The 14,302-nt window shown below is 34.8% G+C and overlaps 2 protein-coding genes across 2 annotated transcripts; both read right to left on the reverse strand.

Annotated features, from left to right (window-relative positions):
* Nucleotides 1-3,971: 3,971 nt before the first annotated feature.
* Nucleotides 3,972-6,843, reverse strand: LOC106115523 (alpha-amylase 1-like). The gene is made up of 9 exons (XM_013308950.1): nt 6,741-6,843; nt 6,322-6,493; nt 6,067-6,218; nt 5,639-5,819; nt 5,373-5,488; nt 4,784-5,291; nt 4,500-4,700; nt 4,165-4,326; nt 3,972-4,090 (listed from the first exon to the last, which is right to left on the reverse strand). The coding sequence occupies exons 2-9, from the start codon at nt 6,490-6,492 to the stop codon at nt 4,079-4,081; spliced, it is 1,503 nt and encodes a 500-aa protein (XP_013164404.1). The 5' UTR covers nt 6,493; nt 6,741-6,843; the 3' UTR covers nt 3,972-4,078.
* A 2,481-nt stretch (nt 6,844-9,324) lies between these two features.
* On the reverse strand, nt 9,325-13,560 carry LOC106115528 (alpha-amylase 1-like). Its single transcript, XM_013308954.1, has 9 exons — nt 13,451-13,560; nt 12,980-13,151; nt 12,676-12,827; nt 11,533-11,713; nt 10,821-10,936; nt 10,241-10,748; nt 9,857-10,057; nt 9,601-9,762; nt 9,325-9,368 (listed from the first exon to the last, which is right to left on the reverse strand). Exons 1-9 carry the CDS (start codon nt 13,519-13,521, stop codon nt 9,357-9,359), a joined length of 1,575 nt encoding a protein of 524 aa, XP_013164408.1. The 5' UTR covers nt 13,522-13,560; the 3' UTR covers nt 9,325-9,356.
* Between the last annotated feature and the right edge of the window lie 742 nt (nt 13,561-14,302).

Consider the following 14,302-nt stretch of genomic DNA (forward strand, 5'->3'; position numbering starts at 1 on the left):
GTAAGAGACCCAGAAAAATGGGGGCGATATCTAGAGGTCTGGTTGGTGATTTGTAATTTTTTTACCTAGTAGGCCTTTTAAACAACGACTGCATGAGCTCTCGACTCTCAACAACAACTTGTGAACATCAACCAATATGAATTAAAAGATTGCTTAAACTCTAATATGGGGGCGCTAAAAAAATATTCATTCTCAAAGTGGGCAGTAGACAACAAGTTTGGGAGCCACTGCTCTACATCTATGCCAAATTTCATCGAAATACATTGAACCGTTTTTAAGATACCTTCTAACAAACCAATCTGTTCGTTTAAACTTATGTATTTATATTAGTAAGATTAAATAAAGATTATAATGGATAAGCGAACAATAATATTCCTACTTTAATTTAAATTTACTGCATAACATAAAAATCAGTGCGTATATTTTCAAAGAAAATTTGTACGACTTTATAAATCAGACTTCTTTATAATACATCAAAGAAGTGAACTGATTTCTCACGTCGCTTCACAAACGCGCAAATTAATTTAGTTGATAACGACGTTTTCAATCACCGCCTCTCTTATTGCTTTTTCCTTGCTCTAGAATAACAAAGACTTTGCAATTGAAATTATAATTGGTACGATTATAATTGGTACATCTTTTTCATAAATTAAATTTTACTTTTAAATTTGCTGTTAAACTTTCTTGATTAAATACCTTAAATATTGTAATGTGTCTTTCGTATTTTGTTACAGTATCTATTAAAAATAATAGTAGTAATGTCCAGTGTAAAAATTTCATATTATTTTAATTAAATAAATTGAATCTAAATTATAAAAAAAATAGCTAAGCCTATAACTGCTATCATATTCTGATTTACAAATACTATAATTTCGAATGTTTGGATGACTGTATGTTTGTTAGAAAATATCTCCAGAATGGCTGGAAGAACACAGGCTATTAATTAAGTTTATTTGTAATTCCGCGCTAACGGAGTCGCGGGCGTCAGCTAGTTCTAAATAATAGCAAGGGCAATAATTTACCAATACATTTAAGTAAAATCCGACATCTTAAGACACTTTTATTATACATTTGCATATTTTCTTTTCGCGAGTTTATAAACAAGTAGTAAAGTACTGTTTAATTTAAGATTAAATAACAGCGCTTCTTACAAGGAAGCGCCGCGTCTGTTTCAAGTGATTATTTTCACCTACGCCTTTCAAAATCATTGTAATAGTGTATATTGTACCATGGTTAACATAAATAAGTAAATAAATAGTTAGAGGAAACATTTCGAGTGAAGAGGCAATTGAAAATTTAGTAAACTACGTGAAACTCTCACGCGTCACTTTGTTTGCAATAATGTCCAATTTATATCCACGCCCCTGACGTGTTTATTTCACTCTTATGCCTTGCTGATTCTGTGAGAGTGAGTTACGATGTACAGTATTACACGATTCGTTTATTTTTCTTACAATCATATTATTTTCGTAGATGTTTTTCGAGTTTACTCAGAATTTATGGTTGACGGTAAATGTCTGCTTTTCTAGTTATATGTACTTAATAGTCAGTTAACAATTTAAATGGACAGGCAGACTGGCTAAAGGTAACAAGTACTGATGTCAAAGGAGACAGTACGCATATTTGTGTTTATTCGCCTGATGAGTAAGTTAACCTAACCTAACAACTAATATAGAAAAACACTGGCCACTCATCTATAAATCTTGTCAAAGCCAAATACCATCAGTGTTCAATTTAAAAGTAAAATCGAAACTTTTAAAAAATGTGAAAGAGCAGAACTATCTCGCTTTATTCTATCCATTTTGCATTTAGCACTTTAGCTTCATTTTTGTAGAATTTCAGTAGCATTTTATCGCAATAAAAATACAATTAATAGCGTCAAAGGCTCGCATATTAATTAATGCAAAACATGAAAGCGAGTGCGTGAACTGAAAGTCGAGTTTTAATAATGAAATTTCATAGCATTTGCTGACCTTTTAAATTGCTTAATGCTAGCACTTTTTTCATTGATAAAAGATGTATAACAGATAATATTTATATTAACTAATAAACTACAATCTTACTTAATATTATAAATGCGAATGTAATAGATAGATGATTTTTAACAGTGGTAGAGCCTGCTTTAACATCTTCGCACGAATTGGCCCGGCTCGCCCGGTGAAATACCACAGCCAGACAGAAGGCAGGCGTGAAGTGGAAGCAATACCGCGTATCGTCTGATGAGTGTGCGTCCCAGAGGACTAATTTAGTCCTCTTTCTCTTCCCACCCTTTTTCTTATAAGGGAAGGATGGGAGGTAGAAGTGGACTTTCCGGATGAGAGGATGCAAATATTTCCTTTCTGTGCATCCTCTCCTCCGTTCATTAAAGGTAGGCAACGCCTATGCAATTGCGTATGTCTATGGGCAACGGTCACTTCGCTATTTCAGCGATTTCAGGTGGCTCGCTCGTTTCGACCTTATGATATAAAAAAAATGATGAATATTTGTTTGATCTCCAGAACTGCTAAACATATTCTGTTGAAATTTGGCATAGATATAGAACATAGTCTGGAAGAACACATAGGCCACTAATTAAGTTTCTTTTAATACCGCGCGGACGGAGTCACGGGCAACAATTAGTTTATTATAAATGAATTATTTTATAATACATTATTAGTTTAAATAAGTTTTTTAATAATGTTATTATTTTACAGAACAAAATGTATATCACATACATCTTCTATCCGTGTTGAGCTCAAACGCTTATTATTATGAGAAATTCGTCTACTGATTAAGTTAATTGATCTTTCGCTAATATGTGGTTAAAACGTCAGTTTACAAAGCACCGTACGCAGAATATACACGTCAACGTGTTAATGTTCAAAGCGCGGATTATGACGCAATACCTACTAATTAGGTATATTGGAGTAATCAATACAGGGAGGAACTCATTTTACGTGTAAGAATATGAAATTGCTTTTACGTAGTATTGTAGTGTAGAGAACTGGCTATATTATAGTCGAAATAATATTATAAAAACCTTTAGGTTTTACGACAAATAAACCTTAATAAATTAATTGTCGGAATATAAAAATAAATTTTTAAAATAACAAAAAAATTACATTTTTTTCTTCAATAAAAGTTTAATGAATATATACAAATTAATGTAACAATGCTACAGTACGTAAAATAAATTTCAATAGAAGTACAACAATAAGGTTCCATTCAAAACTGCTTCTATTTCAGTCTAATCAAATGGCAAATCGAACGAGTTCATTGTAGTTACGCATACGTATCCTCGTATTAACGTCACAATTACAAGTTTCTGCTAAGCCGTCCTATTGACGTTGACGTCAGAAGTTCATACGTCTAATGGATTAGAGCAATGTCACACGACACGAGGCTTCTATTTTACATGCAAATCTTAACAACTGCGACTCGATACGATTTCGAAGAAGCTTGACAAAGATTAAGAATCAAACACTATAGGCTATAAAGACGAAAAAAGAACTGCGTTGCGTCTTTTTCTTTTAAAATTATCAAACGAAACATAGCGAAGCTGCGTCACTGAAAAGCATTGTGTAGCGTTTTTTAACCGCATCTTTTTAATAAGTAATGTTCGTATGGCACTGCTCTAAAGGGTTCCTCTAGACAGCTGCGGCTATAGAAATGAAACAATGGAATAACGCCCACGAAGACTTAGCACGGAAATCGGATTTTACATAATACGAAGACTGTCATTTATATTCAAATTAAATGATAGACCGGCTGCTTAGACCGGCTGTATTGTTATGTATATTGTATACTTATGTTCAGTCGAATAAACACGTGCCCATCTAATACCATTTTAGACTATTGTAACTGCTATTTTACTTCACAATAACAATCTTCATTTGTATCTATAATTCGAAAGACTTTTAACTAAATTACGTACAGTACAGACTGCAAAACCGTCACGGTTGCAAATATATGGCAATAACAAAATATACAACTTTATATCAAAATATTTATTAAGGAATATTACAATTTCGTTTTTAAACTTAACAAAATCATAAAAAAAACATCTGTTGTTTCAGTCGCATACAGTCTTCACTCTGCCTTACAATCTTGACTGAAAAAAAATTACAAAAATCATTAGACATTGCGACCATAAAAACTAAATGGTACTGTTCATGGTATACCAACCTCATTGCCTCGATGAATGGCCAGAATCATGTCGTACTCATTAGAGCGTATGGTGATACGGGCGCGGCCATTGTTGTTCACAGTGATAGTCTTGCCAGTGCATCTGTTGCCACTCTTCACACCAGATATGACGTCACAGTAATTTCCAGCAGGTAGACAAGTCTAAAAATGAATATTGAAAACCTTTAAAATATTAATTCATGAGGATTTATATGCAAGGGTTAGACTCGGATAAATACTCGGGTTACAAAAGCCTAATATTCTTGAGTCAAATTCTCAATTACTATTTATGACCTTTAAAGTTTGTAATTGTTGATACAGATAAGTTTCCATACGTTTAAGTCTTGGTTAAGATCCCAGTTGTCATTGTTGAAAGCAATGAATGCTTGTTGACCACGACAGAAGGCAATTTGGTTGCTGCCGTTGTCCCACCAGTTGCTCACACCTGTGTTGCCGGCAACATTTCTAAACGCAACCATTTGGTAGATTTGACGCCAGCGATGTTCACAGATCCATCCGTTACCACAACTGCCATCCTAAAAATGACAAGCGTATAAAATGTTCAATAGTAAAGTAACAAATGTAAATATAATTATTATTTCCAAAATAAATTATTTACCGAATTAATAGAAGGAGAAATAATATTTCCGTTGCGGTCCTGTGGGGGTCCAGCTTCAGTGTCACGGAAATCAAAGCTGCTCATCAATTGGGGTTTTCCGTATGGGTGAGCTAACATAAAGGCAATTGCGCCCTTGTATCGTTTGGCATTTTTGTATGTAAGAATATTACCACCGGCACCATGACCTCTCTGGTTATCGTGGTTATCAATAAATGTTAAAGCATCACCGCTCGCAAGGAGGCCCCAGTTAGGTCCCCAGTTACTTAACCACCTCAGTTGATTCCCACCCTGGAAGGCTCTGCTCAATTCCATTCCGAATCTAAACTCAGTAACCGCAGCGAGTGGTGTATACTCGTTTCGGCTGATAGCTTCTCCACCAAGATCGATAACTTCTTGGTAGATGTAAGGACGAGCACCAGATGGGAAACCATGATTCCTGTTTAAATTGTTAAGCCTGTTGTAGATAGCGCGAAGATCTCCAGGCCACATGTGTTTAGCAGCATCAATCCTAAATTAAACAAGAAACTTTTCATTGTGTTTTAGCCAATAGATTATCTTAGATTGTAAAATTCATAAACAGTTGTTTTACCTAAAACCTGCTACTCCAAGATTAATGAGGTGGTTCATATAATTTACAATCATGTTACGAACATGAGTAGATCCTTGATTCAAGTCTTTTAATCCTGAGAGCTCACAATTTCTTACCTGAAAACATTAAAAAAAAACTGCATCCATTCCATGCGGTATGGTCTTACTACTACAATAAAAGATTATAAGGTATTCAAATTATTAATTTCTTGGTATGTAGCTGTTATATTTATCTGATTAATTGCATTCTATCCGCTTTGTACTTACCCTGTCTGGACAGCAGCGGTAATCATTGCCAGAGATCACACACTGAGGTGAATTGAAGTCATTTCTTCCGAAAGGTACGGCAGGGTAGTGCCAGTTTCCGAAGTTAGCAGTACTACCCCCGGTGCCCACGTTTTCGTTCCAAGTACCAGTCATATGGTTAATTATGGCATCGACATATATCCTGTAATAATTCGAGGTATACAGTTCCAGTTCTACGTTATGCCCTTAGATCGCCACCAGGCTAGGTCTGGGAACCTGGGATTCCGGGTTTCGTGTTCCCACTACATAGTCACACAGCTAAACTACAGCTAAACCCATCAATTTCCCGTATGAAGCCATAGGTGCAAATTAATATACTAAAATATTTTTTTCCTTTGTTGGACTAAGTGAGTAACTTTATTTTTAATTCTTGTTATTATCTTTCTTACCTGACACCAACGTTATTGCAACGACGCACCATGTTAGCGAACTGCTGCTCGTTCCCAGAACGTGTTACCAATCTGTAAGACATCGGCTGATATCTCTCCCACCATGGCCTGTTTCTTGATCTGATCACCAAATTCTCATTGGGTGGTGATATCTAGAATCAAGTCATTGTGAAATTTAGAAAGGGGGATTTATTGAGCCAAGACCTTCCGAGTTTCATACTGAAGACAGAAGCAATATTTAATAATTCAGCTTACCTGAACACCAGCGAATCCTCTAGGTCCAAGGAACCTTTCACACTCAGCAGCGATATCATTCCACTTCCATTCAAATAGATGAACCATAGTAGTCCGGCCGGAGACATAATGGGGATTCTTAAAGGCCACTGCTAGGCCCGCAGCGGCCAGCAACAGAATGAATCGAATCATCCTAAAAGATAAGACAAAATTCAATGAACATCAACATTAAGGAGGTTACAGAGGTAATCAATTTTAAACTTCTTTGATTCTCAACATTAACAGCCACAGTATTTGATCTCACAATAATTTTGTAGTATCATCATCATCAGCTCACTATACGTCCCCACCGGGGGCTCGGAGCCTACCGAAAGTGGGGTTTTGTACTATGACAATTACTAATTTGATTCTACAGGATTGAGAATTATAAATTCACTCACCTGGCGTCAAATAATAAAAGAACAATTTTCACTTATTCCAAAACCACTACCGAACATACCACTTATATAGGAAAAGATAAAATCAGTAAAAAATTAGATAGTAAATGTATCTTCGTACCAGTAATCCACGATAGTGTTTAAAAATATAATTATTCAATTGATTAGATTCATATCGAATACGCGGGAGTCATGTATACATATTTGTTGTTAATATTCTGTAACACATTGTGAAGTACCAACAAAAAACAAATAATCCGCGTTATTGAATTAGTAATTCCAATTCTTATTATTTGTTCACTTAAAAGTGTAATATACTTCGAAATCCAAGAGTCTTTTGTAATGTCCAGTGGCGCTGCTTTCGTACACGCAGACTTTTGAGTAAATAACATACAAATACATAGTTACTCCACAATGATTAAATGCCTAAGACATATGCCACACGAGCGATTAAGAGCACGAGGCACTCAAATCGCAAAATCTGATTATTTTTTGTACTCTATCAAATTTCAATTCTATTGTTGTACAGATATCGATTGACAGATACTGGATTACCACATATATCTGTACCGTTTTGCTTGCATTCTATCACTGTGGTATTATCGTGTGGAGCCACTTCTATATAAGTATTTGCAAATAAGTCACTGGAGAAATATCTGCTATTCTCTTGGTAATGAACGTGCCTCACGTTACACTCGATACATAGCACAATACTTTAACCATTATGTTGGGTATCTTTTATCATTAAAATTGCTCCAAGACAATTGCCGCTCTGTGTAAGAAATTCATGGAATCATATAACTAAAATTATCATTTCAATCTTAATTGTTAGCTCTTTTACATCTTGACTGAGGAGCTCGGATCCCATATTAAGTTAGGGTTGACTAGGCCTTTTGCGGTTTAGATTGTTCCAGTAAAGTACACCAATTTATTACATGAGTAATGATACAAGTATTTTCAACAGTTCCTATGTTTATAAATAATATCTTTTAAGTATTTGATTACTAAGTAAAACATCATCATCATCATCAGCTCACTATACGTCCCCACCGAGGGGTTAGGAGCCTACCCTAAACCAAGGATGACTAGGCCATAATCAACCACGCTGGCCAAGTGCGGGTTGGTTGACTTCACACATATCTTTGAATTTCTTGTCAGATATGTGCAGGTTGCATCACGATGTTTTCCTTAACCGTAGGAACGTCGGATAAACGTACATATGTAAATCGTAAATCGAAAAACACAATGGTGCATGGCGGTTTTCGAACCCAGGACCTGCAGATTGCAAGTCAAGTGCTTGACCTCTGAGCCACCGACGCTCAAAACATAGCTGTGTGGAAATCAAAATATGATTATAAATAATACACGTAATAAACAATAATGAAAACATATTATTTCAACGATAAGAAATTATTCGCTTAGCTACATCCATTTTATATGCTTAATCATTTGATAATGTAAATATTTTTGATAGGATTGTAAATAACAATTTATGTACGTCTCCATATCAATCAATTTCGGTTTTTAATGGTCCCTGATGTCTTTTAATATTTGTATGCATTTGTCGTTCAACCCACCAACATCAGTCAATAATGTTTGGGATATACATATATGATACTAGATTTATTGTACTTTTAGTCGAAGCAAAATCTATCGAATGAAGAGATAAATACCGCTTTAAGTTGGTACTCTATGTGAAGTTTTTGAGTGTCTCTTTGTTTCCAATAATGTGCAATATACCAGAGCCCCTTACGTGTTCATTTAACTCTAATGCCCTGCTCATTTTTAACGAACGTACTGAGACGATTCAGCATTTTTTAAGGATTTAGTATTTATTTAGAATTTCTTCTTCTTCTCAGCTATGTGACGCCCATTGCTGGACATACTCGTATCACTCCTTCAAAGATCGCCATGATGACGAATCCTGGATACGAATTTATTTAAAATTAAATGTAATTTAATAGGCTTCTGTATAGAAACAACAGGTGATCCTAAATAATCAGCATGACCGGTAAAGTAGTTTTACTGCAAAAGCGAAATCTCCCAATTTTTCCTGTTCCTTCTTCGTCTACTTTTTCTTTACCGATTAAGGAGCTCGATTAATATGAAACGAAAGTATAAACAACAATAAATTGATTTTATTCCTTATCAAGGAGATAACATTTTTATAAAAATTGATATGATATGATTTCCAATCAAATGTAATTGCTTCCGTTTTGGAACATTTTGTGTATTATAAAATTGGAAATAAGTATATTTCGTGCGTTACATCATTATGGAGAACATAAATCTTGATAATATATCTGATTATTAGGCGTCATGCAATAAATAATAATTTATAGATTATTAATAATTTTGTTATTATGCGTCTTTTTGTGAGTGATGTTATTAGAAAATTATGACACAACCAGACGCTAAAAGGACAAGAAATTTTTATAGAATTCCTTACATCGGAATCTTTACCAGTCGTAGAATAATAAGTCAACGATTTGTATAAAATCTTTTATTCTTATTACGAAAAAAATACAAACGTACGTTTGAATATTTTAATGACTTAGATTTTCACATTTGGTTCCATTTTTTTTTTCGCTTCTACGCCAATTCCAGTGAAATCAATCTTCATAATCTTGACTGAAATTATACATCAAAAGTAATAAAATTATTATTATAAAGAAAATAAAGAGAAAAATATATAAAGTTAATAGCTTATTTAACTTTCTCCAAGACTTATCCTATTTGTTCCGATAATCAAATGCGTAAGAGAAAGTCTTCACACATATTTATTATGTCGTCAACAATCTCCAAAATAAAGAACTATGTTATATTCAAGATATGATCAATTAGATGAATTCATTTTACCAACCTCATTGCCGCGGTGAATAGCAAGAATCATATCATAGTCGTTAGCTCGTATCGAAATATTTGCAACTCCATTGTTGCCGACGGTAACAGTTTTGCCCGTACATCTGTTGCCCTCTTTGACACCAGATATGACATCACAGTAAGTGCCAGCTGGTAAGCAAGTCTAGAAAAGTAAGATTGTTGTTCAGTGATTACTAAATTATTCAGATCTAAATACACTATTACTATTTGCGTTAGTTATTGTGAAAAGTTCGTACATTCAGGTTTTGATTAAGGTCCCAGTTGTCGTTGTTGAAAGCAATGAAAGCTTGCTGGCCGCGACAGAAGGCAATTTGGTTGCTGCCGTTGTCCCACCAGTTATTCACGCCAGTGTTTCCGGCAACATTTCTGAACGCAACCATCTGGTAGATTTGACGCCAGCGATGCTCACAGATCCATCCGTTGCCGCAAGTACCATCCTAAAACAGAGCACTGGTTAAACAAATAAACACTATGAATGAATGAATGAATGAATGAATGAATGAATGAATGAATGAATGAATGAATGAATGAATGAATGAATGAATGAATGAATAAGAGTTGACGGACACAATATGACAGAGCATGTTTGGCATTGACACTATAAACTATTAGGTACTTACAGAATTAATAGATGGGGAAATGATATTGCCATTGCGGTCCATCGGCGGACCAGCTTCAGTGTCCCAGAAATCGAAGCTGCTCATCAACTGAGGTTTGCCATACGGGTGGGCCAACATAAAAGCAATTGCTCCCTTGTATCGTTTAGAACTCTTGTATGTAAGAATATTACCACCGGCACCATGGCCTCTTTGGTTGTCATGGTTATCGATAAATGTTAAAGCATCGTCGCTCGTAAGGAGGCCCCAGTTAGGTCCCCAATTGCTTAACCATCTCAATTGATTCCCACCCTGGAAGGCTCTGCTTAATTCCAATCCAAATCTAAACTCAGTTACGGCAGCGAGTGATGTGTACTCATTCCGGCTGATAGCTTCGCCACCAAGATCGATAACTTCTTGGTAGACATAAGGACGGGCACCAGATGGGAAACCGTGGTTTGTGTTGAGATTGTGTAGCCTGTCATAGATTGCGCGAAGATCTCCAGGCCACATGTGCTTAGCAGCATCAATTCTAAAAAGCGTAAGATATTTTTAATAATGATTTGAAACTAAAATCTTGACAACTCTCAAAAAAATTACCTACCTGAATCCAGCGACTCCAAGACCAATCAGATGATTCATGTAATTGACAATCATGTTACGAACATGGGCAGAACCTTGGTTTAAGTCCTTCAAACCGGAGAGCTCACAGTTTCGCACCTGGAATTGTTGATTTGTAAATTATAAATTAAATTATTCTATGTGAATACAAATTGTCATTGTGACGAAAATCTGCAATTTCATCATTCAGTGAAACAAAAGCGACCAGTAAGTACACCTAAACCCTGTGGGTTTTTAGTACTACTGTCTAACCGATGTTTAATTTGTTATGTGAAGTTTTTGTATTATAAATAAAAAAAAAAAAAGCAATCCAAATGTATCACTCATTTTAAACGTATCTAATATTCGAATTATATTGAGCACAGTATTAATGTCAATCAATAACCTTATTGCTGCCAAAGTCATATCTGTGAGCTGACAGAATGCAGCGAAGGCATGCTTCCAATTTTGATATTAATCTCCAGTGAGATATGTATAACTATTGCTTCCAAATTTATTTATTATAATAATTATTGGTATATTTCCTTTACTTTTTACATTTTGAATTTCAATAAAAATAAGTAAACGTCAGGGAATTGAATTTATTTAAACTTGGTCCACTTTACATGGCAATTTTTTCATAATAAAATGTCATGTTTTTTGCTAGCCTTGTTTCTTTGTTCAATCCATAGTATAAATGTAAAAGGAAAACTCACTCTGTCAGGACAGCAGTTGTAGTCGTTGCCAGAAATTACACATTGTGGCCAATTGAAGTCATTTCTTCCATAGGGCACGGAAGGGTAATGCCAGTTTCCAAAGTCAGCAGTACTGCCTCCAGTGCCGACATTCTCATTCCAAGTACCCGTCATATGGTTAATGATGGCGTCTACATAAATTCTATAAAACAAAAGAAGCGTGAAGGAGAATATAGAAAGTAAAACATTACCAGTCGATAATTCGAATCACATTTCTGGTTTTATAATCTAACTTTCTTTTGCGGAATACATGTTGTTACGATTCCCTATGCGAGCATAAATGTAGTATTTATTTTGTTACAGTAAATTTGATCTCGCGGAATGATCGAATCTTCAGAGAGCAATCAAGAAACCACGTTACAGAAGCCTACAATATAAATCAATATTGAACGATTCAATTTACAAGGCAACCGAAAAAGCTTTATTATTACTGCTTATTCGATAAACAAAGAAAACCTCAGCGGAGTGATTCGGTTGTACGTTAATTTTGTTAGGATTTTGCTAAACCTCAGCACAACGGAACAATAAAAAAATTAGTTTAAGAAAATAAAGATCAAACAAATTAGGTTTTTTTCTTGCAATAGCAAGAAACAACTGCTCCCATGATTTTTGGTACCACACTTTTTATCTATTACAATTTGTTTAATCTCAAATATAACTATATACAGTACAGCCAGAAATCTATATGAACGTGTGAAGTGACCTCTTTTCTTTAGCCATTGTAACAGTGTCGAGAGCGGCGATGATATGAGTGGTCCTCAACATATTTAATTTTATATTACAAGCCAATTTATAAACTTGTCTTTAAAATTTTATTATATATCGTCGCCTTTTTACGAACGAGTAACTATTGGTTTTCCATAACTTTTTTAAACCTTCTAACCTTTCCTTATTGCTCTTTTAGTTTCTATATATTTTTTATTTTATATTGAATAAGCTAGCGCTTCACCACGATCCCACCTGGTGTTAAGTGAAGTGATGGAAAGATGTTAGCTTAGTAAATTATACTTAGGAGATGTCATGCTTCGAAAAACTGACGCCGCCAACTTGTTCCAATCCTTTACAGTACGCATAAGAAACGGATATTTACATCTACTTTCTTACCTAACACCAACGTTGTTACAACGACGCACCATGTTAGCGAATTGCTGCTCATTACCGGAACGAGTCACTAGTCTATAAGATATTGGTTGGTATCTCTCCCACCATGGTCTATTCCTTGACCAGATCACCAAATTCTCATTAGGTGGTGAGATCTATAAACAAAAAATATGCTGATGAAGGACAATAATATTCAGGAGCTTCCTTATAAGATTGAATTTCAAACATTATTTGGTTCACTAAACACCAGCTTCACTAATTTGGTTTACTTTTTCTTTAATACTAAATTATTATTATTAATTCTTACCTGAATTCCACCAAAACCTCGTGGTCCAAGGAACCTTTCACACTCAGCAGCAATGTCGTCCCATTTCCATTCAAAAAGATGTACCATCGTAGTCCGGCCGGAGGCATAATGAGGATTTTTGTATCCCACAGCCAAACCGGCAGCGGCCAGCAACAGAATGAATCGCATCATTCTAGAATATTATACAAATTACTGATAGATCATTTAATCACCACTTTAATGAAATATTCGTAGATTATGGCTACTATTAAAATCATTAAAATTTATACCTTAAACATCTCTAATTTTGACTATAAATAGGTATAAAACCGTAACAACTCCGCATACTGCCATTAACTTTAATATAATTTCTATTTCGTCAATTCTAAATATGTTATTTTGTAAGTTATGATTTGACAATATTTAAATTTAAAAGATTTCATTAACGTTCTTTTACATAAATTGAAGATTAGAAAATTCATAATAACTCACCTGGATAAATTCGTGTGGCGTCTATTACTATAAAATTGATTTCCAGTTGTTCTATAGTATTCTACTGACATCTTACTTTTATAAGGAATGATAAAATCTCAGTTCACATTTTGATAGTTTATCTGTGAACTTAACTAATCCCCGATAATAACTGTTATTATCCAAATGATTATGTCCATTGAGTGTATTTCGTTGATAAGATACATATCGAGTACGTGGGAGTCAGATACTGTGTCATGTTTGGATAATTGTCATGAAATTTTACTTGACAGTCAAGAGGAAAATATTTATAGCGGGTATTTCTGATTAATTGTGACCTTTTGTAGACAAAATGTCTTGATCGATTTTATTCGATTTAATGATATTTGGAATCGTATTCTTTCCTTCATCATCATCAGCTCACTATACGTCCCCACCGAGGGACTCGGAGCCTACCCTAAGTTAAGGGTGATTAGGCCATAGTCAACCACGGTGGCCAAGTGCGGGTTGGTTGACTTCACACATGTCTTTGAATTTCTTCTCAGATATGTGCAGGTTGCATCACGATGTTTTCCTTCACCGTAAGAATGTCGGATAAATATACATATGTAAATCGGAAATCGAAAAACACATTGGTACATGGTGGGATTCATACCCAGGACCTGCAGATTGCAAGTCAAGTGCTTGACCACTGAGCCACCGACGTCTTATTCTGATTCTTTCCTTAGTCCGTTCTAAATAAATCTGACTTACATCTAAATGGTAAAGGAAAAACCATAGCTTCTTACATTTTTACATTTCCAACGTAAGTATTTTTTTTGTATCATTATCAGAATATGAATTAGTTATCTATTACAAACAATAAAAAAAATA

The sequence above is a fragment of the Papilio xuthus genome, unplaced genomic scaffold (genome assembly GCF_000836235.2).
Source record: "Papilio xuthus unplaced genomic scaffold, Pxut_1.1 DF827789.1, whole genome shotgun sequence".
Taxonomy (NCBI): Eukaryota; Metazoa; Arthropoda; class Insecta; order Lepidoptera; family Papilionidae; genus Papilio; species Papilio xuthus.

Bases quoted from the DNA above. Each gene is read 5' to 3' on its own strand.
- LOC106115523 (XM_013308950.1), bottom strand. From the start codon at position 6,492: ATGATTCGATTCATTCTGTTGCTGGCCGCTGCGGGCCTAGCAGTGGCC. The intron at 5,292-5,372 runs GTAAAACAACTG...TGTTTAATTTAG, and splicing joins CTTGGAGTAGCAGGTTTTAG to GATTGATGCTGCTAAACACA. The intron at 4,701-4,783 runs GTAAATAATTTA...TGTCATTTTTAG, and splicing joins TTTCTCCTTCTATTAATTCG to GATGGCAGTTGTGGTAACGG.
- LOC106115528 (XM_013308954.1), bottom strand. From the start codon at position 13,521: ATGTCAGTAGAATACTATAGAACAACTGGAAATCAATTTTATAGTAAT. The intron at 12,828-12,979 runs GTAAGAATTAAT...TTTTGTTTATAG, and splicing joins GAGGTTTTGGTGGAATTCAG to ATCTCACCACCTAATGAGAA. The intron at 11,714-12,675 runs GTAAGAAAGTAG...TTTGTTTTATAG, and splicing joins TGTAACAACGTTGGTGTTAG to AATTTATGTAGACGCCATCA.